Here is a 24234-nt window from a genome sequence, read left to right as displayed (position 1 = left end):
GGAAAAGGCAAAAAAGAGAAGCTAAAGTAACTGAACATGTTCATCATTTCTGATTCCTCTCTTTGCCCTTTCTGCATAATCATTTGATCCAAAGTTTTGCAATGCTAGTTTAAGGATGAAATTTGCAGTTGATCATTATGTTAGCAATCAAGTGAAGGAAATAACATTTTGTGACCAACCCTTGTTTGGAACAACTAACTAATAGTAATACCTGATGTGATGTGACCGACAAACGAGAAGTCTTTTCTTTTTCTACTTCTGTTCTTATAATTCTATGTACAATATGTTGGTTAAACATATTAATGTGTTACATTTCTTTAGCTAAATGTGTTCCTTTGAATGCCTTTGAGAAATTGGTTGATGATGGGGAAATTTGGGCCATGCTTTGCAGCAATGGCTAGTTGATGAAAGCTGTTTTAGTTAACGTCACAAATGAATGATGTAATCTGGTTCTTTATTTTGACACGCTAGACCGGTTTTTGACCTAACTGGTCTTGGGCCCATACATACTGGAGGTGGTTCCAGTTTTGGATGTGGATTGAGCAGAGGAAAACGGTTTCCTATGATAGTAGTGCTATACTCTATGGCTATTAAGACGTCATGACCTCATTTAGTTATCCAGTTTGTCTAAATTTATGTTTTCACCTACTAGTAATGTTGATACCAGCTTGGGAGGTTTTGGTTAATGCTTTACACTTAGCAGCTTGCTTACATTCAGTGGTTTAATGGCTTTGTTGAACATCTGTTGATCCTGGAGGTTCAGTTAATGCTTTACACTGAGTAGCTTGCTTACGTTAAGTTGGCATTTGGACATGCGATTTGAAACCATGGTTTGAAATCAGCGTTTGGACATGCGATTTCATCTCATGGTTTCAAACCATGGGATGAAATCCCAAATCATCCAAAAAGGCATGATTTGGGGTTTCAAACCATGTCCAAACGGCACCTATGGTTCAGTTCATGTTACATGTGTCTTTAAACTCTCTTTTCTTTATTTTATTGACCTCTTAACAGTGGGTATAATATAACCATAGGGTAGATACTAGAAGCATTTTTCCTCAGTATTTGCCCATTCTGTAATAGACTTGTTTATAGATTATATGAAGTACTATAACATACAGATTATGGTATTTCTCTGAATTTTTTTCATGCCCTAGAGTTCTTTCCTTTTTCCATTTTCAAATTTTTTTGGTAATTGTTCTTTTTGGCCTTTTTCCTACCTGAGTTCTTCTTGCTTTTATTGTTGGCAGAATAAGTTGGATAAACTTTGAAGGCTTATGGTATGCTTCTGGTGAAGACATTATGAACATGGAAAGTTAGTAAATGTCAAAAATGGAATGCTTACATCCTGAAAAGAAGGTTAAGAGAATAATTTGGAAGCGTTCCAAGGAGAAAGAGGAAGACACTGCTGAAAATGGTACGTCGATGATGAAGATGGAAGGCAATGTGGAAAAAAGGCCCCGTTCTGATTCAATGACCAGTGATTTAGACGGGCCTTGCATGATGGCCCTTCTCCCTCTTCCCAACTTGGAAGAATCTACCTCGGGGGCCCCTGTTGTCTTGACTGGAACAGCATGCAAAGGGGCAACTGGACCACCTGTTGGAGTGGTTGATATTGGTGTTAGCTCATCTGCATACTATTTTCGTATTGCTCTACCTGGAGTCAAGAAAGATCCTGGTTTGTTACCTTATCTTTAACTTGTTTCCTTTTTATTATCTATTTGAATGTCTAATCTGCTTAAATTCTTAATCTGTGAAGATCCTGGAAATTAGTTTATTTCAAACTAATGTTACAATTAGTTATAGTACAATGTCCACACTGTAGACGGATCGTAAACAGGAGTAATTCATGAAGCTTGTGCGTTGGCCAATGCCACATGGTTTCCCTTTGACTGATTTTGCTCTACTAGATGAATAAGGCCTTGCAACTTAATTGCGCCTCAGATATTTGTGCTAGTAGCGACGTAACATCTTATATTGCTGATTTTTTTTTCTTCCACTGATCTTCAACTCAGGAATTTGTCATATTGCATTCAATAAAATACACATCTTGTCTCATGTAAAAGTTTATGCTAAAATGAGGAAAATTTTCCTTGAGTATATAGAGTTGGAAGCATGCAGAATGCGAGGAATTTGGCTTGGCTTGGCTAGGCTAGTGCATTATGCTGCATGTCGCTGCTTGCGGCTATGGGGTTCGGATGAGTCTGTTATGAATTTATTGTCGTGCATTTAATGTTTGCACTGCCAATAATTGTTTCATTGATGACAAGATACCATTTCGACAGCAATTAAAAACTAGTAGATGGGAATTTCTCTGTGTTACTTGTTCATTTTCCTAATGAACACTATTGGTTAATGGACGGAGTCCATTATATAGACAAAGATATTGATCTTACAACCGTGTTCCTGTATTAAGTTTATAATGTTCCCTTGTGACGTCTGTTTGAGAAAGAAATATTTAGGTAATTATTAGGTGGAGATGCTTCTCAATGTACGCTATCAGTATTCACCTTGCTAAGATCCTTATATAATTCTTTTTTCGACATCTAGAAACCATGACCTTATCATATAAGAAACTGTTTTTGATGAAGAAAAGACAAGCAATTATCATATAAGAAACTGTTACTTTACTCTGATAGTAATTCTTGTATGTCAGACATCTCCAACTAGCACCCAGAAAGCGAAATTTCTCCAACTAACACTCAGAAAGCAAAATTGCCGCAGGCATCAGAGTGCCCTCTTAGTTCTTGTTTTTCCTATTGACTGAGCCTGTTTTCTGATTTTACTTCAGAATTGTATCCATCGGCGCAAACAGTTTAAGAAACTTCCCTGATTAAGGTGGTGGTATCTTTTCATTGTTAATGAACTCTCTAACCCCTTGTTGCAGGTGAGTTCAACTGTGAGATTGAAAAAGATGGAAAGGTCCTTATTCGAGGGGTGACATCAACTGGTGGAAGAACCGTCTCAAGATATTCTCGGGTCTTTAATATGAAAATTCAGCAACAATGTCCATCTGGAGCTTTCACTGTCTCCTTTAGTTTGCCCGGCCCTGTCGATCCGACGTTGTTTTCACCGAATTTCAGATCTGATGGCATTTTTGAAGCTGTTGTAATGAAATACGAACCGTAGCTAGTACTTCATATTAACAACCATTAAAGCTAGAAACCACCTTAGAAAGCTGCTTGCAGTGGAGTGTTGCTGATATGGGTTAATGGTAGCCAATGCGCTGTGTGTACTAACTTGTAGCTTATGTAATGGTTCAGACAGCGACATGTTTTGCCATGTAAATAGAGCAAAAGTACGGTCCAAATGATTCCCTATTTCATTTTGGTCCAAATGAAGGACTAATCCACTTACAAGGAAATCTTTTCCATGACTGAAAGCTAATTTTCTGAAGAAAATCAGCGAAAAAGCATTTTATATTGTCCAAGATTGCTGCTTGATTTATTTTGAGGAGGTTGTCTTCTTCAGGATGCTAGAAAAAAAATAAGAAAAAAGACACTCCCAGCGGAATGAATAACATGAAAAGGTTGAAACTTGAAACTCTATCATTAAGTCTCTTTATGAGTGAGTTCATCGCGACAGCTTCATATGCAAATACATTCATGAAGTTATGTCGAACCGGAAGATAAATGATTGTTCTAGTCTTTTAATTTTTCTTGAAATTTATATTGTTCGGACCCTCTAAAAATATCATTTTACTCGTGAAATTTATATTGTTCGAACTTTCAAAAAATATTATTATACTCATGTTGGATCTTCAAAAAAATACATAATTTTTAAAAAATCTTAACATTTTTAAAAGTCCGAACAACATAACTTTAAAGTGGTTTTTTAAGCTAATGTCTTTTATATATTTCTTTTCTTTTCTATATTATAGAAACAATGGTTTCAGCATGTCTGCTAGAGTGCTAGAAGTCATTTAAGGAAAGCTCAGGGTAGCTTAGTCTTTACCTAAGTAAATGAGTTATTACTAATCACACTTACGTGACTTTTGGTAATTACTTATACATCTACGTGCATATTCAGATCATTACGTGTCTATTTGTTTCTCCGATGTTCTCGAGACTATCTGTGAATGCTGTTGCTCTCAAGGGCGTTGTATCCTAAGGTAAGTTTCTTTTTTTATTTTTGCTCATGTCTTCCTCCCCTTTTTTTTCTTAGAAAGAAAGCACCAAAGAAAACAAATAAAGAAGAAATTGACGCTATTTTTTTTGTAACTTTTTAAAGGGCTTGCGTTATTCTCTGGGCGTTTTAAACAATTGGGATTTTTATTGATTTAATGATTCCATATAAGGACATCCTTAGCACACCCATAATCCCATCTTCAAGAACAAGATAAGGGTTACTATGAGGAAACCTTGTACAAACAAATGAGTTAATGGGTGTTTTTGTTTTGTGTCAGTTAGATGTTTATATTGCTTATCTTGCAGAATAATCTAAACCTACTTAGTTATGTTTGATATTTTTTCTGTTTTTTTTTTTTTTTTTTTTTTTTGCAGTGTTAAGGTTATTATGTATGATGGACACCTTCACTCGTTGATATGTAGTTTCCTTGGGTATGTTATTAGTTTTCTTATTTATTTTTGGTATCATACTAAGACTGTCTCCCTGTTTTACTTAATTCTCACGGTAGCACCAGTCAAAATGTCGTCGGGTGCATGCCGATGGATTAGAACTGTGTTATTTCCTCCTTAGAGTTAAAGTTGTTACCCTCGACAACTTCTTGACATTTTGATCAATGTATTTTGTTTGTTAGGTTGTTGGAGGGATTGCAGGAGGGAAGCTACAGAATGAATTGGATAATGAAGCTTATTTGGATGAGAATCGCAGGCCTTTTAAAAATATGCAGTTCTTTGTCAATGTATTGTATCCACTGCTTTATTCCATTTTGTATAGGATTTCATTTAATTGGTAATTTCTACGCTTTCAGAATCAAAACACACTGGCATATTGGATGATCCTTTTGAGAATCTTTCCCAACGTGCTGACTTGATTCAAAATGCTTCGCCTGAAGGAAATCCAAAAGATGAGGTAAAGAATGTAGAACTTTTCGGCCTACTTGTTCATTCCCATGAGTTTCTACGCAAAATCATGTATGGATCCATATAATTTGAAGTGATTTAGTTTATAATTCAGTGTGTAAAATTTTTATAGTGTGCTGGTAGAGAGATGCAACGGTAGTATGTCAAGTTTATTCCTTTGACGCGTCAGATCACTGTAAACAGTATATGGATGACCTTTTAACTTACCCATTGTCAATGCCCAGATACGTTGCTCTCATTCTGGCGCCTAATGGCCATTGCATACTTCAGGTGCTCTCCTACCATATGTAGAACGTAAAGTAGGACCAACCTACAAATGATTTCTGATTGATTTCCTTTTGACTTAAGTTGGGTAGGGTAATTAAGTAGCAAAGTTTGACACCGTAGCCATTTTCTCTCTGTTCCATCATTCAATCAAATTTTAATGGTGTACTTTTTTAATGTAAATTTTCTGCAGAATATTACTCTTTTGGAAAATTGATTATCTAGCTGCATCAATTGAACTATCTCTGTGTAGAGTATTCACTACAATTTCTGCTGATCCAACTTTCTTTGATAAAAAAAGATGTTTCATTTGAACTTGGAGAATATATATCCTTTTCTCCTTTTTTTTTTTTGACCAAAAATAAGATTCTATTAATAAGTGAGCAAAAAATACCCATGCTTCCCGAAATAACTTTTAAGTCTTTAACTGCTGTTTTGCATTTGCAAATCCATCAATCTTTGCCCTTTTCATATGCAGAAAGTTTACTACATAAAACAGCCTGAAATCTGAATTGCCTGAATGTTGCTACTTGTGTTCTTCACCCATTACTTTGCGAGCTGCCTGAAAATGCATAAGGTATTAAGATCTACTTGAGCTTAGTCTTAAAATTGGGGTACCTTGAAGTTAGGGATATAAGCAAAAAAAAAGATATAATAGTTCTAGATCACGTATTTCTTTCACGTTAATCTTGAATCTGCATCCTCGGAAGCACCATTTAATGTGTGTATTTGCTGCATTAGGTTGTCATTATTTGACAGTCAAAATATTAAATCGGCGAGATTTCTGCTTTTGCAGGATCGGAACCACAGTTCAGCATTAAATTATAGAACTTAACCATGAGATTACGATTCTTTAGTACATAAATCCTCTTTGAAACTTATGATAAATGTTGGTTAATTAAGTTCAATTACTAATGTCTATTCTACTTTCGAATCAAAGTGCACGAATGCTGCTAACTTGAGAAATAAACAAGACTACTCTTGTCGTAAATCTGATTAAGCCAATTCCTTGTAAGAGAGATTTCACTAAATTTTCTCACTGGATTCCCGAAATCCCTAATTCTTTTTTATCTTAGAACCCTCCGTGAATTCCATTTACCCGATTCATTCCTTCACTAAGCTTAGTGTTTTGCCTTATGAGAGCAAGAGATAAAATTCTGTTTGTATGCAAAAATGCATTTACTTCTTTACTGAAAAAAGTCCTGGGGTTAGTCTTTGGGGCAAAATCTGGATTTGCTGTATGAAGAAATGGAAAACTGAACTTAATGAGTACTACAAGTTTTTGGTTTCCTCAGTGTTGGGAAAATTCAAGAAGGTGGAGAGTTTTTAGGTTGAAGTTGGTTGATGTCATAGATGCTGTCTTTATTTCCTTTGTTGTTTGTGGCTTTTGTTTTTTCCTTTTGTATAGAAAAAAAGAAGTTTCAAACTTATCTACAAACAAAGATGTAACTGATTCAAACAGCCAAATGGCAGGAGAGATGTGTGTTTTACTCAATGTGGCAATTCAAGGTGGAACACTTGCTTTTCCATGCCTTCACCAGCTGCTATAAGAGTAAGGGCACACTCACTATGACACTCTTCTATGGGTGACTTCTACTAGGTATTTCTGCTCTTTTCTCCTTCAATTCACCAAGTTTCTGCTTTACTCTACCTTATGCTTCATTTCTCATCTGCATTTGATTCATCTTTTATTTCAAGTTTTCCCTTTTTGCTTTGTTTATCACTTATCTGATCATCTCTTTTGATATGTTTCTTTGCTAACTTTTGTAGTTTTTAAAGATCTGATTTGATTCATTCCCTTGTTATTTGACGCTTGATACCTTTTGCTTAAGAATTTTGGTCTAGGTTCATTCTTTTGGATATCAGGTAGATTTCCTTACATCTTTGCCATGATTAAGAAGCTGAATTCTTACTTGTTTTTGGCGATCGATCACATTAATTTCTTAAGGCCTGTTTGCTTACCTTCATCTGCTGGAAAAAGAAGTCGAAAAAAATTATAAGCATGAAAAACTGTCATTCACCTGACTAAGTTTTGCTTTCCTCTACATTGACCACCTGCATTTGTATTCTTCTTTAGAGATTTTTTTCCATTTTTTAGCTTTCTTATCTTATGATCTATTAGTTTGCTATATATCTCCAAGCACCAGGCGGAGTCGTGCTAAATTTTACAGTTTTTAAGAATGACTTCCAATTCATTTTTTGGCTTGTTATATGATGCCAAGTAGATGATTTTAGATTTCTTGTCTAACATGTCTAGTTGGAGGAGAGGAACTAGGTTAAAGCGGAATTTAGACCAGAAAATGCATAAGGTATTGAGATCTACTTAAGCTTTGCCTTAAAATTGGGGTAATTGAAGGTAGAGATATAAGCAGAAAAAAAGATGTATTAGTTGATTTAGTTCTACATCACGTGTTTCTTTCACCTTGATCTTGAATCTGCATCCTCGGAAGCACCATTTAATGTGTGTATTTGCTGCATTAGGTTGTAATTATTTGACAGTCAAAATATAAAATCGACGAGATTTTTGCTTTTGCTGGATCTAAACCATAGTTCAGTATTAAATTATAGAACTTAAGCATGAGATTACGATTCTTTAGTACATAAATCCTCTTTGAAACTTATGATAAATGTTGGTTAATTAAGTTCAGTTACTAATATCTGTTTTACTTTCGAATAAAAGTGCACGAATGCTGCTAACTTGAGAAATAAACAAGACTTGTCTCTCAGTGGGCTGTTTTCTTTCTTTGTGAAATAATTCCATGTTTTTTATATTCTGATTAGGAGTGATTACAAATTTAGAGAGTTCTTGTGTCCTGATTCTTTTGAAAGTTTTACCTTCACATTTACTTTTCCCTTCCATATATCCCTATTCTTCTAACTGGCATGTTAACTCATAGCATACCTAAGAAATCGAGTTTATTGATGTTATTCAGAGCCAATCTTTTGTTTCTAACGACATCATATGGATATGAAGTTACCTTTCGAGTTACTTCCTTCGTTCCGGTATTGCAGGCTATGAAAAAAACAAAAACAAAAACAAGGTCTTAGTACACTTGAGTTTTCCCATCTGCAGGAAGGAATTTTTGAAGGAAACACTGGTGTAAGACTGAATAGTTGAATATGCGTACAAAAAGGACAGCCCGCTGTAAGTATCCATATGAATACGAACCAGATGTCGTACAAACTGGAGCAGCCCAAGAGGGGAGAGCAGGATTTCCTAATGAGCCAGTGACTCTCTTTGTTACCAAAGATTCTTACAAGTATAAGGTTGTCCTGCCGGTTGTCTCGAGAAACCTGTGTAAGTTCGTTTCCTTCTCTATAGTACATTGAAAACAGTTACTCTTTAGTGTGCTCTATCCATCAGAGGTGAGTAATTCAGTAGATGAGATTAGGATTGAAGGCATTATATCAACACTTCTTTTACCTGGATTGCTCTTTCCAATAAAAGTTTGGCCTGCAGTAATGTAATCCGGAACAGTCTCTCTACCCACAAAGGTAGGGGTAAGGTCTGCGCACACCCCGCGAGACCGCAGTTGTGGGACCAAACAGGGTATGTTGTTCTTGTTGTAGTAATGTAATCGCGATTTCATTGGTTACTTAAACCAGTAAAAACATCTAAATAGACGTTACAAAATGAAAATGTCTTGACGGTTTTGCATTTTCGAAAAACTTGCATGTGCTTGCCTATAAAACTAGGTTAGAATCCATAATTGAGAAACTCCTCCTGCCATTCAACGGATGCGTTCTTCAGTTGTAGCGGCTGATTTGTAACCAGACTGTCCTCTAAAATCCCATTTTCCCATCAACAGGAATCAAAACACAAACTTGTCAAATACACAAAGTTGGTTCGGATTCCATAGAGAAGAAGTCTTTCTTTCTAGGGAGTATGTGTTTATTAAACCTAGCCTTACCTACCATTGGCTTATCCGCTTGAAGAGCTTATTCTTGATCAACTACGACAGTACAATGGATGCATTATCCAATAAAATACTGAATCATACTTGAAGAATTTTTAGCAGTTGAACCTGATAGTCATAATGCTAAAGATTGAAGAGAACAGATAAATGACTAATGAAAAATTTATTGCAGACGAGTTGTCAGTTGAGGTTGAGTATAATGGGAAATTTGAGGTTGAAGGGATGGTACGTGATGATGAAATAACAAGCAGTGTGGTGCCAATTACGCTTAATAGAAACACTCAACGGATGTTTCCTCCACGTCACTTCACCATCGGTTTCTATTTGCCAGGACCTGCTAATCCAGAGAGTTTAACAACCCGGTTACTCTCAGATGGCGTTTTGGAAGGAGAATTGCGTAAACCTGGGGTTGCTGAGGCTCCAGGAGAATGATTATCAGTCCGAATCGTCTGATTAATTGGACATGATTAGTTTGTAATCATAATTGAAACCAACTTCTTATTTTGGAAAAGCACCAGTTATTATCAAACTGAAACTCTGTCTGTATCTTCCTTAACTGAGACTACCTGTTGCATTTGTTTGTGTAATGTGTAATATAGGGCTGAACTTTCTTGTTAAGTTAGTTCTTTCTTGATAACTTGTAGCCCATATTGCTTCCCCCCACCCCCACCCCCACCCCCCTCCCCCTCCCCTTTTTTTTTTTTGGTTGTTTTGATTCGTTTTGTGTAAGCCATATTGCTTTTGCTTGCAGTCCTTGTCTTGATTATGTTGGGGGATTAAGACAACAATGGAAAGAATTGCTCGAGGTTTGATATTTTTTTGGCCCATACACGATTCTCCTTAAATCGTATTGATGGTTTGACCCTAAACCGAATCAGGCATGTTGTAGCACAACCTCTTATTTCTATTCACTAATTGTTCCAAAATAACTAAAAAGAATTCAATGCTGATGTAAATACATATACAGAAATTTGCACTACTCAATTATAGATAGATATTTAAATCTTGATTGTTCAGATGGATAGTCTTTTGAAGCTGCTATATATGTATCTCTGATACGTGGATTCAATTTTGAGAGCATGAAACATAGTAGGGTTCTACTAATGGTTACAGTATAATTAACTCCCATAATTCATTTTATTGAATTCTGTGTTGAAAATTTTAATTTTCCATCAATAGCTAAATGTTGTGTGATTAATAAAACTAATCAAATGGGGTTAAACTAGGTGTAAAGTAAAACATAGGTGCTACAGAAAATCATTCAGGATCCACAGGAAAGTGACAATATACACTCTTTTATATTTACAATATGTATACCTTTTAAATTGATATGCCTTAATTGGATTGCATGGTAAAGATAGAAATAATGTGTTAATTTGTGTTTAACAGAAAATATATCTCCAAAGTTAAAAATCGTCCGTTATAAAGTTAGTTCAAAAAAGAAAAATGAAGTAACATTCCATTACCACACTAAGAATTGGAAGATGAACAAAGCTAAGAAAAGAACTAGGGCTAACTGGAATATATTTGAGTCGAAAATAGGATCTCCGCTCCTTACAAATACCCACTGTTACAATTAAAGGATCAGGACGAAAAGTGTTAAAAATAGAAAATACAATGTGACCGATTGTAAATAACAGTTCTTCTTACTTAAAAGATAACTGAGTTAAAATGTAGTAAGCTTTTAAGACTTCTAGAGTCTATTTGGCTTAGCTTAAAAAAAGTGGCTTATAAGCTGGTTTGATAAAAAAACAGCTTATAAGCCAAAAAAATAAGTTGGGCTACCCTAATTTTTTTTTTTTTTTTTTTGGCTTATTCTAAGCACTTTTTTAACTTATAAGCTGGTTTGCCAAACACCTATAAAATAAAAAAACAGCTTATAAGCTGATTTGACCACTTATAAGCCAATCTAAACAGGCTCCTTCTGCTCCACTGTTAAGTACTTTTCCTCAAGCTCTATGTACCACCTCCGCAAGCATTATATTCCCTATTCAACTCCAGATCGTATCAACAGCTGCAACAAAAGTGTTAAATCTTTCTTCAATTCCAAACACTCCATTCATCTCAATTCAACGGACGCATTAATTTTCAAAAATTAGGAACATGCTTAATAATTTGCGAGATGTTTCTCTAATTGGAAAAGGGGGGCAAATATACCCCTGTACTATCAGAAAAGCTTTAAATATACATTCGTTATACAGTCAAACCTCTCTATAATTGTTATTCGATATAACAACATTTCACTATAACATTTTTCATGTTATATTTATTTTTCATGCTATATTTTACTTCTCTATAACAACATTCTACATATAACAACAGTGACATTCATTATAGCGGTACACTCTTTGTAAAATTACCTATCTATAACATCCACACTCAATTATTGTGTAATTATATTTTATAAGAAATATACAACAACAACAACATACCCAGTATAGTCCCACCAAGTGGGGTTCGGGGAGGGTAGAGTGTACACAGACCTTACCCTATCTTGTAAAAGTAAAGAAAAATATATTATGTATAAAAATAAAATATTAAATATTTATTGTAATCATCATTAATGTCATGGACATAGTAGAAGAGTCAACTGTGTTAAGCCCTTAGATAGTCTTCAAGGAAAAGCTATTGAATTGAATTCTCTTTTGCTGAAAGTTTGAACTAAATTCTTCGTCAATCCAAGCGTTATATTATCATCAAGAAACTGAAATTTGCGAAATGACCTACAATTGCAGAATTCTTACGTCAAACTTGAAATATTTAAATTCTCAATTAATTTTAAATGCATTTATTCCTTAGATTTTAATTCTTTATCGGTATGGTACAACTAGATATGGATTTATTAGTAATTTATTAGTCTTTTCAAACTTTTATTAATGAGATATGAAAATTAATTGAGATTTTACAATTAACAAGTATATTGTTTTCGTTTATCTATACCTATCTATCTATCTATCTATCTATCTATCTATCTATCTATCTACCTACATTTATTAAAAGCACGAATAATTTTCGCTAAATGTTGAATGACGAAAATATCCTCTAAATCTTGATCGACTTTTATGTCCTTTGAAAGATTTATTCAAGAAACTATTCAATATTGGATAAAATTATAATGTTTAAAATTTACCTAATATTTAAGACTTTGAATTCAATCAAATAATCAACTGAAAATTTGTTATTTGACTTCTACCGTGAAATTAGAATCCTAAAAGTCATAAAAAACTAAACAGATCCTAGGCAAACGTGACAATACTGTGATAGACCATTCATCAAAATTTGTCATTAAATAGGAGTCCAAGTCTAAAATAAACTAAAACTACATAGACCTAATATACATAGACGTAATATATTTACGATACAAGTCTAAGATAAACTAAAACTAAAAAGACCTTGTATATCCATAAGTAGTCTGCATGTTTTGTGTTAGCATTACTTTTTAGTTCTATAGACAGAGATCCAAAATTGTGTGACGCTAACTTTTTTTGGGGGAATAAATATAATGTATTCAACAATATGCTAGGGTTTAATTTTCATCTTGTGGAGCTCAATAACTATTTGTGATTTGTTGAATTATTTTTTCACTTATGCATTTCATTTATGGCTTGAATTCTTCTTCTAAAGCCATAGTTTTTGTGCAGGAATCTTTGCTCCAATTTGGCTATTGGGAAGCCTTCGTTGATTTTCAACCATAGCAGTAAGTCATGATTTACATACATCATTGATATTTGGCACAAATATCATGTTTCGTGTCATTTTACATCTTACTCTTATGACTTTTGTCGCTTAATCTATGATGAATTCGTCGTATTTGAACTTATGTCGTCGTATTTCATGTGTATAGGTACAAAGATGACAAATGATGGAAAACTGTGCTTAAAGTGAGTAATTTTGGAGCATACGACGAGTAGACGAGATGACGAGTCAAAGACCGATGAACTAAAAGGAAAGAAACTGATCAGAAGGCCCTGCTTTTCTTCCGCATCGCGTGAAGAAAGCGGACACAAGACCAGGCATCAGAGCCACGCGATCCTTCCGCATCGCGGAAGGAAAGCTTGAACCCCCAGAACCTTGCGCGATCCTTCCGCGATGCGGAAGGAAAGCGGAACTCTGCGCGGTTCTCCCGATTCGACTAGGATTTGGTTTCCTTATTTTTTACTTTTACCCTAGACTATATATAGACGTTTTATTTTGCTGAGAACGTGTGCTGGGACTTATTCAAGGATTTGTAAGCCACCGTTCTCTTTTTCTCTCTCTAGGTTTCTTTTATTTTTCATCTTTTTCAACCCTAGGTTATTCATGAATTCTTTTGTCTATGATCGAATTATGAGTAGCTAAACTTCTTAATTCTAGGGTTGTGGCGAAAGACTTGAAGGTTGATTTGATGACAATTATTATCTATTGACTTTCCATATTTTGGGTTGCTTATTTATTCTTGATCTTAATTGTTTGATTATCTGGCCAATAGTTAGACACTATCTGTGGTGCGCGAATTGGACTTGAGAAAGGGAATTCACGTACGTAATAAGAATAAATAGAGTTTGTTCGATTTAATCGATTTGCTACTGAGGATAGAGATATACCCTTTAGCCCTACTTAGTTGAATACGGAGGAATAAATGTGTTCTTCTTACCTCTAATGACCATAGAGATATAGGCGTTATAGTAACATCTACAGGCTTGTGAGTAGTTCGAGAGAATATCACAAAGTATAATTAACCCGTCAACTAGTAACCCAGGAAATAAAATAGGTGAAATTGTCTGAAGATCAACTGGATTGTCGAAAGCCATGACCCTAGATCTTTCTCTCATCTGATAATTCTTACAATCCTTGTTAAGATAGTCCCAGTCACAAAAACACCCATCACAAAGTATTTACTTTTCAATTTAGTACAATAAACATCTTGATTTTCACTTTCTTGAATAGTTTCATCCGAATTTGAATTAGCTTAACAGTAGAATCTAAGTCTCTGTGGGATCGATATCTGGACTTAACAGTCTATATTACTTGTACGACCACGTATACTTGCGTGTGCGTTTGGGAGCAACAATCATATCACATATATGTTTATTTGCATCATATTTTTCTTTACTGCATATATTATATATTTCATTAAATTTGAATTTTTCTGATGAGATTAGATTCCTTCCACATTAATTTTACAAACGTGGTGATGAATTTGTTTGTAATAACTTTTTCCCTCTTGGTAACTTAGTGCTATGGTTGGAAAACACCAAATGCCTATGCGGTTTTGGCTATTGGTAGGGGGATCTTATATCAATTTGACTATTCGATCCATCGCAAGTACATAATTATTGGGACGAGGTAAGTCATATATCACACAAAATAGTTTACTCAAAGTTTAGCATTATAAATTGAGTCATGTTAGGACAGGAATGTTTGTCCGCATACACAACATTGGATTTTTTATGTTGTTAGTAGTTTGGCAGGTGTATGTGCACGTATATAAACATGTACGTAATATGTTAGTTTTTTGGTAAGTTTTAAGTGCAAAGCTTTGGAAGACACGACTACTTGTTAAAAGATAACATGATAACTTCATATAATGAGGAAAGCGTTTCTTTTCGTCTATACAGATTTGAGTTTAATCTCTTTTATTTGTGTCTTTGGCTCTTGCATAAAATTTTGTGCGAATGTTGCAGATGCACTTGGATGACGATATGCGGAGACATTTTTTATGGTATGTAGTTGATCACCGAATTTAATTGACAAATTGTTTACTAGGTATATACCGCAGTAGCACTTGTGTCCTCTCTCGTGGGGTTATCCAACTATGATTTTTTTTAAAATTTCAATACATAGTGAGGATCGAGGAGACACGCCTTACACTATATAGCTTTTAGACACATTAAGCCCAAAAAAGTCACTGAACATTTACGTGCGTGTCACGTCTAGTTATTTTAAAAGCATGAATATAAATATCGGTTGCCAAAAAAATTCTTCAGATATTGAATGACTTTTATAACTAATTAAGTTGAAATTTCTCTAAACAATTATTTCATATCGGATAAAATTGTAATATTACATTTTTCCTAAAATTTAGGATTTTGGATTCAACCAATAACAAAAAACGAATACAAATATTGATTGATCAAAATATCTTTTAAATATGCTTTCCCAAAAACTCACAAGGAAGGACATAATTGAAAATACTACATATTAGGTTGAATAGGTTTTTAAATCCTATTTACTTTTGTTTATATTAAATACCCCCCCAGTAGTAAGGTTTGACGGTACTTTCTGTTCAAATATACACTTGCTATTATACTTTAGCACATCTGTTATACTATCCATTCAAATGCACGTACTTCCTAATTATCAAGAAAAGGGTCAATGGTAAATTCCGAGATTTTGAAGATTGAAGAGGAGTTTGATTCTGGGGTTGGTCCATTTTTTCTCTTTTCCATATTTGTATACTTAGTTGATCAGTCTGAAATTAAGAGAACCCAATTGGCCATTGCAACATAAAGCTTCAATTTTTCTGTTTATTCTTATAAAGTTTGAAGCTTTTATGGTGGGTGTTAGAGGATAGGGCTCAGGCCTTGATGTTTTTTCCTTTTTTCTTTTTGACATTAAAGATGGTATTTTTGCAAGATTTTGTTTGTATGCAGTTCATTTACTGAGTTGAACTTTGTTTAACTGCTTGTATGCAATTTTTGCTCTTTCTCATTTTGAAATTTTCAAAAAAGGTATTTAAATTTAATTATCAAGTTAAACTTATTTGAATGGCCATTGAAGCTTTTTTCAAGTATCCATGTTGACAAAAAGCTCCAAGAATCTCAATTAATCTTTGTTGGAAGCATATACTTCTTAAGTTTTATCCAAATGTGGATCAGTTTGCATTTGAATTTGGTTTTTTTAATTTACCTTGAAATTGTTTAGGCTGTGTTATTCTAGCTAATATTATTGCTTCATTCGGAAAAGGAAAAAAAGAGAAGCTAAAGTAACTGAACATGTTCATCATTTCTGATTCTTCTCTTTGCCCTTTCTGCATAATAATTTGATCCAAAATTTTGCAATGCTAGTTTAAGGATGAAATTTGTAGTTGATCATTATGCTAGCAATCAAGTGAAGGAAAAACTAACTAATAGTAATACCTGATATGATGTGAACTATTGAAAAAAGTAAACTTAAATATTTACGTGTCTAGGTTCAAATGTCTTTTAGTTATCCTAGGTGCATGACCCTTTGTATTATTTAGGTGACTTTTATAATACTCCCTCCGGATCAAAAAGAGAGCCCACATAGTTATTTTCACACCCCTTAAGAAAATACTAACTCTTAGGCAAAAATAGGTAATTTGACAAAACTACCCCTAATTAAATAAGTATTGGGATTTGATCACTTATACTTAATAAGGCAATTTTGGAAGAATAAGGTTAATTGTTTCTTGATTTGGTAAGTGAACACTCTTTTTGAACCAAAAAATAAAGGTTAGTGGAAGCTCTTCTTGATCCGGAGGGAGTATCAATGTTGTCAGGTTCAAGTGTATGTGTGAATGTACTTAACAGGTGTGAGTCTAGAAGACTCTAGTAGCACCTATATAAACCCTCTTTTTAGTGATGTTGTGTAAGAGTGGAGTTTTCCTAATGATATGAATTGAGCTTAATGTTTATCTCCCTCTTCCTTCTTTGTGCCTATTATATTATCAAGACCCGCCTTATATTTCCAACATGAACAACGAATGATTTTATTATTTACAATATGTTGGTCAAACGTATTAATGCATCACACTTCTTTAGCTGAATGTGTTCCTAGGAATGCCTTTGAGAAATTGGTTGATGATAGGGGAATTTGAACATAGCTTCTAGAAGTGGGCCATGCTTTGCAGCAGTGGCTAGTCGATGAAAGCTGTTTTTGTTAACGTCAACATTGAATGATGTAATGTGGTTCTAAAGTTACCAGTTTCAAAAAAAAAAAATGATGTAATGTGGTTCTCTATTTTGACATACTAGACCTGTTTTTGACATAAGTGTTTATTGGCCCAGGCTGGAGGTAGTTCCAGGTTTGCATGTGGATTGAACAGATAAAAGTGGTTTCCTATGATATTAATGCTAGTAAACCTATTTGGCTATTACGACGTTATGAGCTCATTTAGTTCTCCAGTTCTTCTAATTATATGTTTTCTCTTGCTAGTAAGGTTGATACCCAGCTTGTGAGTTAGTTTTTCTATTTGAATCCCTCCTTTCTAAGTATGCTGGTTGCATATCTGTAAATCAGGGTTAATGGCTTGTAGAGCATCCGTTAAGTTCTGGTTAATGCTTTACACTGAGTGGGTTGCTTACGTTCAGGTTCAGTTCCTGTTAAACGTGTCATTAAACTCTCTTCATCTCTTTTCTTTATTATCTACCTCTTAACAGTTGGTATAACCAATAGTATATAGATACTAAAAGCACTTTTCCTTGGTATCTGCACATTCTGTAATAGACTGTTTATAGGTTATATGAAGTACTATGACATGCAGATTACGGTATTTCTCTGTATTTTTTTCATGCCCTAGGGTTCCTTCCTTTTTCAATTTTCAACCTTTTCTGGTAGTTGTTCTTTTTGGCCTTTTTCCTACCTGAGTTCTTCTAGCTTTTTTTGTTGGCAGAATAAGTTGGATAAACATTGAAGGCTTATGGTATGCGTCTGGTGAAGACACTGTGAACATGGAAGTTAGTAAATGTCAAACATGTAATGCTTTACATCCTGAAAAGAAGGTTAAGAGAATAATTTGGAAGCGTTCCAAGGAGAAACCGAATGAGAAAGACGTACGTCGTTGATGAAGATGGAAGGCAATGTGAAAAAGAGGCCCCGTTCTGATTCAATGACCAGTGATTTAGACGGGCATGATGTCCCTTCTACCTCTTCCCAACTTGGAAGTATGTAATTCGGGGATCCTGTTGTCTTGAATGGAACAGCATGTGAAGGGGAAACTGGACCACCTGTTGGAGTTGTTGATATTGGTGTTAGCTTATTTGAATCTATGTTGCTTGGACTCTCCAACAATGTTGCCGCACCCATGTCAGATTCTCCAAAAATGCACTGCTTTCGGAGTATCCGACACGCACCTGTCCACATTTTTGAAGAGTCCGAGCAACACAGATCTGCATACTATTTTCGTATTGCTGTACTTGGAGTCAAGAAAGATCCTGGTTTGTTATCTTATCTTTAACTTATTGCCTTTTTTATTATCTGTTTGAATGTCTAATCTGCTTAAATTCTTAATCTGTGAAGATCCTGGAAATTAATTTATTTCAAACTAATATTACAAAAGTTATAGTACTACGTCCAGATTGCAGAAGGACCTTAAACAAGAGTAATTCATGAAGCTTGTGCTTTGACCAATGCCACGCGGTTTCCCTTTGACTGATTTTGCTCTAATAGATGAATAAGGCCTTGCAAGTACAGTTCAAATGATCCCCTATTTCACTTTGGTCCAGATGAAGAAATAATCCACTTACAAGGATTTCTTTTCCATGATTGGAACCTAATCTTCTGAAGAAACTCACCTATCATTTTATATTGTCTAAGATAGCTTCTTGATTTATTTAAGGAGGCTGTCTTCTTCAGGATGCTAGGAGAAAAAAAAATGAAAAAAAGACGCTCCCACGCCCCCAGCAGAATGAATAACATGAAAAAATTGAAATTTGGAACTCAGTCGTTAAGGTTCTTTTCTTTATAAGTTATTATCCTGAATTCATTAAAGGCAGCTTCATATACAAATACAAATGAAGTTATGTCGGACAGGAAGATAAAGGATCACCCTAATCTTCCATTTTCTCTTAAAATTTATATTGCTTGGACCCTCCAAAAATGTTATTGTACTCATGTTGGATCCTCCAAAATACATACCTTTTGGAAGATCTTACATTTGGTGGTATTTTTGAAGAGTCCGAGCAACATAGCCTAAAATTAATGTCTTTTTAAGCTAATTTCTTTATATATCTCTCACAGAGTCTTTGGGGCAAAAATAGTTTTGTTGTATGAAGAAATGGAAAACTGAATTTAATGAGTACTTCTAGTTTTTGGTTTACCTCAGCGTTGGAACATTCAATAAGGTGGAGAGTTTTTAGGTTGAAGTTGGTTGATGTCATCGAGATTAGGCAACTAAACTGTTGGTTGTCTTTACTTCCTTTTGCTGTTTTGGCTTTTGTTTTTTCCTTTTGTATAAAAAAAAGAGTTTCATCTCATGTACAAGCAAAGATACATAACAGATTCAAACAGCCAAATGGCGGTAGAGATGTGTGTTTCCTTCAATGTAACAATTCAAGGTTGATTCAAAACGTCAGTCCTAGCTGGAACACTTGCTTTTCCATGCCTTCACCAGCTGCTATAAGAGTTAGGACACACTCACTTTGACACTCTTCTTCCATTTTCTCTTGGAATTTATATTTCTTGGACCCTCTAAAAATGTTATTGTACTCGCGTTGGATCCTCCAAAACTACATAGCCTTGGAAGACCTTACATTAGGTGATATTTTTGAAGAGTCCAAGCAACGTAACATAAAACTAATTTCTTTTTAAGCTAATGTCTTTATATATCTTTTTAGAGTCTTGGGGTTAGTCTTTGAGGAAAAAATGGATTTGCTGTATGAAGAGATGGAAAACTGAATTTAAAGAGTACTACTAGTTTTTGGTTTACCTCGGCGTTGGAACATTCAAGAAGATGGAGAGTTTTTAGGTTGAAGTCGGTCAATGTCATCGAGATTAGGCAACTAAACTACTAGCTGTCTTTATTTCCTTTTGTTGTTTTGGCTTTTATTTTTTCTTTTGGTATAAAAAAGAAGAGTTTCATCTCATGTACAAACAAAGATACATAACTTATTCAAACAGCCAAATGGCAGCAGAGATGTGTGTTTTATTCAATGTGGCAATTCAAGCTTGATTCAAAATGTCAGTCCTAGCTGGGACACTTGCTTTTGAATGCCTTCACCAGCTGCTATAAGAGTAAGGGTACACTCACTTTGACACGCTTCTTTGGGTGACTTCTACTAGGTAAATTCTTCTCTTTTCTCCTTCAATTCACCAAGTTTTTGCTTTACTCTACCTTGTGCTTCTATTCTTATGTGCATTTGATTCATCTTTTATTTCAAGTTTTCCCTTTTTTGCTTTGTCTATCACTTATCTGATCATCTTTTTTGATCTGTTTCTTTGCTAACTTTTGGAGATTTTTAGGATCTAATTTTGATTCATTTTTCCCCTTATTATTTTGCGTTTGATACCTTTTGCGAAGAATTTTGATCTAGGTTCATCTTTTGGATATCAGGTAGATTTCCTTAATTCCTTACAATCTTTGCCATGATTAAGAAGTTGAATTCTTTACTTGTTTTTGGTAATTGATCACATTAATTTCTTAAGGCCTGTTTGCTTACCTTCATTTGCTGCAAAAGAAGTTGAAATTTTTTATTAGCATGATGAACTTTGTGTTTCATTCACCTGACTGGGTTTTGCTTACTCTACCTTGCTCACCTCCATTTGTTTTCTTCTTTACTTTAATCCTTCCCTTTTGGCTTTCTTATCTTATGATCTGTTAGTTTGCTATATCATCTCCAAGCACCAGGAGGAGTCATGCTAAACTTTATAGCTTTTCAGGATTTGACTTTCAATTCATTTGCTTGTTATCTGATGCCAAGTCGATGATTTAAGATTTCTTGTCTAACATGTCGAGCTGGAGGAGATGGAAGTAGGGTAAAGCGGCATTTAGACCGGACAAATGCATAGGGCATTGCAATCTACTTGAGTTTTGTCTTAAAATTAGGGTAACTCAAAATATAAAATCTACGAGATTTCTGCTTTTGAAGGATCTAAACCACAGTACAGCATTAAATTATAGACCTTAAGCATGTGTTCGGAAACAGCCTCCCTACCCCCCAAGGTAGGGGTAAGGTCTGCGTACATTTACCGTCCCCAGACCACACATTGTGGGATTCCACTGGGTATGTTGTTGTTTTTTAAGCATGAGATTACGATTCATTATTACGTAAATCCTCTTTGAAAAGTACAATAAATGCTGGTTAGTTAAGTTCAAGTACTAATGTCTGCTTTGCTTTCGACACCAGTGCACAAATGCCGTTAACCTGAGAAATAAAGAAAACTACTCTTGACGTAAATCTAAGTCAAATAATTCCTTGTAAGAGAGATTTCACTAACCTCGCTGAATTCCCAAAATCCGCAATTCTTTTTTGTCCTAGAACCTTCCGTGAATTCCATTTACATTGATTCATTCCTTCGCTAGCTTAGTGTTTTGCCTTTGGAGAGCAAGATATAAAATTCTGCGTGTGTCCAAAAATGGCAATTAGTTCTTTATTTTAAAATTTTGTGCTTACAGTAGGTTAACAAGTACTGGAACTTCTTTACTGTATGTATGCATTAAAAGTTGGTATTTTGACTTCCTAGGTTCTTGTCTCTCAGTGGGTTGTTTTCTTTCTTTGTGAAATAATTCCATGTTTTTTATATTCTGATTAGGAGATTGATTACAATTTAGAGAGTTCTTTTATCCTGATTCTTTTGAAACATTTACCTTCACATTTACTTTTCCATTCCATGTATCCCTATCTTCTAACTGGCATGTTAACTCATAGCATACCTACGATATCGAGTTTATTGATGTTATTCAGAGCCAATCTTTTGTTTCTAACGACATCATATGGATATGAAGTTACCTTTCGAGTTCCTTCCTGCGTTCCGGTATTGCAAGCTATGCATATTGTACAAGGTCTTAATAAACTTGAGTTTTCCTATCTGCAGGAAGGAACTTCGAAGGAAACGCTGGTGTAAGACTGAATACTTGAATATGCGTACAAAAAGGCCAGCGTGCTGCAAATATCCATATGAATGCGAACCAGAAGATGTCGTACAAACTGGAGCAGCCCAAGAGGGGAGAGCAGGATTTCCTAATGAGCCAGTGACTCTCTTTGTTACCAAAGATTCTTACAAGTATAAGGTTGTCCTGCCGGATGTCCTGAGAAACCTGTATAAGTTCGTTTCCTTCTCGATAATACATTGAAAACATTTACTCTTAAGTGTGCTCTATCCATCAGTTTGATAAGCCGAGGTGAGTAATTCAGTAGATGAGATTAGGATTAAAGGCATTATCTCAACGCTTCTTTTACCTGGATTGCTGTTTCAAATAAAAGTTTGGCCTGCAGTAATGTAATCCGGAATAGCCTCTCTACCTACAAAGGTAGAGGTAACGTCTGCGTACACCCCGCCAGACCGCACTTGTGGGACCAAACTGGGTATGTTGTTGTTATAGTAATGTAATCGCGATTTCATTTGTAACTTAAACCAGCAAAGACATCTAAAAAGACCTTACAAAATGAAAATGCATTGACGGTTTTGCATTTCCGGAAAATTTGCATGTGCTTGCCTATAAAACTAGGTTAGAATCCATAATTGAAAAACCCCTCCTGCCATTTAACAGATGCGTACTCCAGTTATAGCGGCTGATTTGTTACCAGACTGTCCTCTAAAATCCCATTAGAGAGGAAATCTTTCTTTCTAGGGAGTATGTGTTTATTAAACCTAGCCTTACCTATCATCGGCTTATCTGCTTGAAGAGCTTATTCTTGATCAACTACAAATAGTACAGCGGATGCATTATCCAATAAAATACTGAATCATACTTGAAGAATATTTTTAGAATTTGAAAGCTGATGATAGTCATAATGCTGAAAATTTAGTCAAAGATTGAAGAGAACAGAGAAATAACCAGTGAAAATTTTATTGCAGGCAAATTGTTAGTTGAAGTTCTGTATAATGGCGAATTCAAGGTAGGAGGGATGGTAAGTGCTGGTGAAATAACAAGCACTGTGGCGCCAATTACGCTTATTAGAAACACTCGACGGATATTTCCTCCTGGTCACTTCACTATCAGTTTCACTTTGCCAATACCTGCTGATCCAGAGAGTTTAACAGCCTGGTTACTCTCAGATGGCGTTTTGGAAGTGTGTTGCTTGGAATTTCTGAAAGTGATGGCGATAGTGAGATGATTGAAATGTCCAGAAATCCGCCCTGGATAATCTGTTGCTTGTTTTTCTTATCCCATTGATGAGAATGATGTCTGGGGAAGTAGGAACTTCCGAATTTTCGCAACCAAACTCATGGGATGAGCAAGTGAAAGTTGTATATTTTGTGTACATGTAAGAGCCAAAAGTATATTGGGTTCTTGTAAATGTGGCAGTGCTAGTTTTTGCAAAACTATCAGCTATTTTTGCGTTGTAACTAACTATCATATTGCTGAAGCACTTCAATGTTGGAAGTGACCAAATGTATTTTGCTTTCTTGTAAATGTAGTGGTCACCTTTTCTGTACAAGTATGCTTCAAAGTTACTTAGTAGCAAGTAAATATTTTGGTGTTGAACAATGCCACATTGAAAGTTGTACTTTTCATGAATATAAATATAGTTCTGGTATCTTTTCTTCTGTTTAGACATCATAGATGAGTGTTGGATCTTATACATGATTGGCAATTATTGCTTAGTTAACAAATTATACTTGGATTTGTTATAATGATGACATGAGTTGAGCAAAAATGAAATAGTAAAAATTCATATGTTTGGAACAAGGCATAATTGTTGTTAACAAAATTTCCGAGCAACTCATTATCAATTTAACGTTTTGTAAAGTTAGTACCATATAAAATTGTTAAAGTGAGAATTGTCACCACTAGGTATAAGAAATATTATTAACTCAAGCGCCTGCGAAAAGGATTCCACTTATCAAATAAGTATGTAATATTTTGTCACTCCACTATCAAAAAAATCAAAAGACTTCAAGAGACAATACATGCATAAATTTTGGTTTGAATTTGTTTCTTTAACTGTTTGAGAAAGAAAACTATCATATTTAGAAATTAGATCAAAATTCTTTGTATGATATTTAGAAAGTAAGAGATCAATTATAGTAAAAGATTAGTTAAACCATGTAATTATACTAGGATCTTGATTAAAAGAACAATTTTAGTAAGAAAATGATTGATTAAAAATAATATGGAGTATTTT

General features: G+C 34.7%; 1 protein-coding gene across 8 annotated transcripts; it reads left to right on the top strand.

Moving 5' to 3' along the window:
- Positions 1-1228: 1228 nt before the first annotated feature.
- On the top strand, positions 1229-23646 carry LOC132033035 (increased DNA methylation 3-like). 8 transcript variants are annotated; one of them, XR_009408653.1, is made up of 8 exons: positions 3836-4111; positions 4503-4559; positions 4760-4864; positions 4934-5034; positions 5788-5886; positions 6783-6909; positions 8383-8607; positions 9399-9844. XR_009408653.1 is itself a non-coding variant. In XM_059422884.1 (2 exons), exons 1-2 carry the CDS (start codon positions 1324-1326, stop codon positions 6897-6899), a joined length of 483 nt encoding a protein of 160 aa, XP_059278867.1. In that variant the 5' UTR covers positions 1229-1323; the 3' UTR covers positions 6900-6909. The 8 variants fall into 8 exon arrangements, 2 of the variants coding, with proteins under 2 accessions (XP_059278867.1, XP_059278866.1); XR_009408650.1 differs by having other exon boundaries at positions 3832-4111; positions 4760-5034; positions 6718-6909; XR_009408649.1 differs by having other exon boundaries at positions 3838-4111; positions 4760-5034; positions 6772-6909.
- Positions 23647-24234: the final 588 nt, after the last annotated feature.

The sequence above is a fragment of the Lycium ferocissimum genome, chromosome 10 (genome assembly GCF_029784015.1).
Source record: "Lycium ferocissimum isolate CSIRO_LF1 chromosome 10, AGI_CSIRO_Lferr_CH_V1, whole genome shotgun sequence".
NCBI classification, from domain to species: domain Eukaryota; kingdom Viridiplantae; phylum Streptophyta; class Magnoliopsida; order Solanales; family Solanaceae; genus Lycium; species Lycium ferocissimum.
This window is presented reverse-complemented; position numbering and strand designations above follow the sequence as displayed.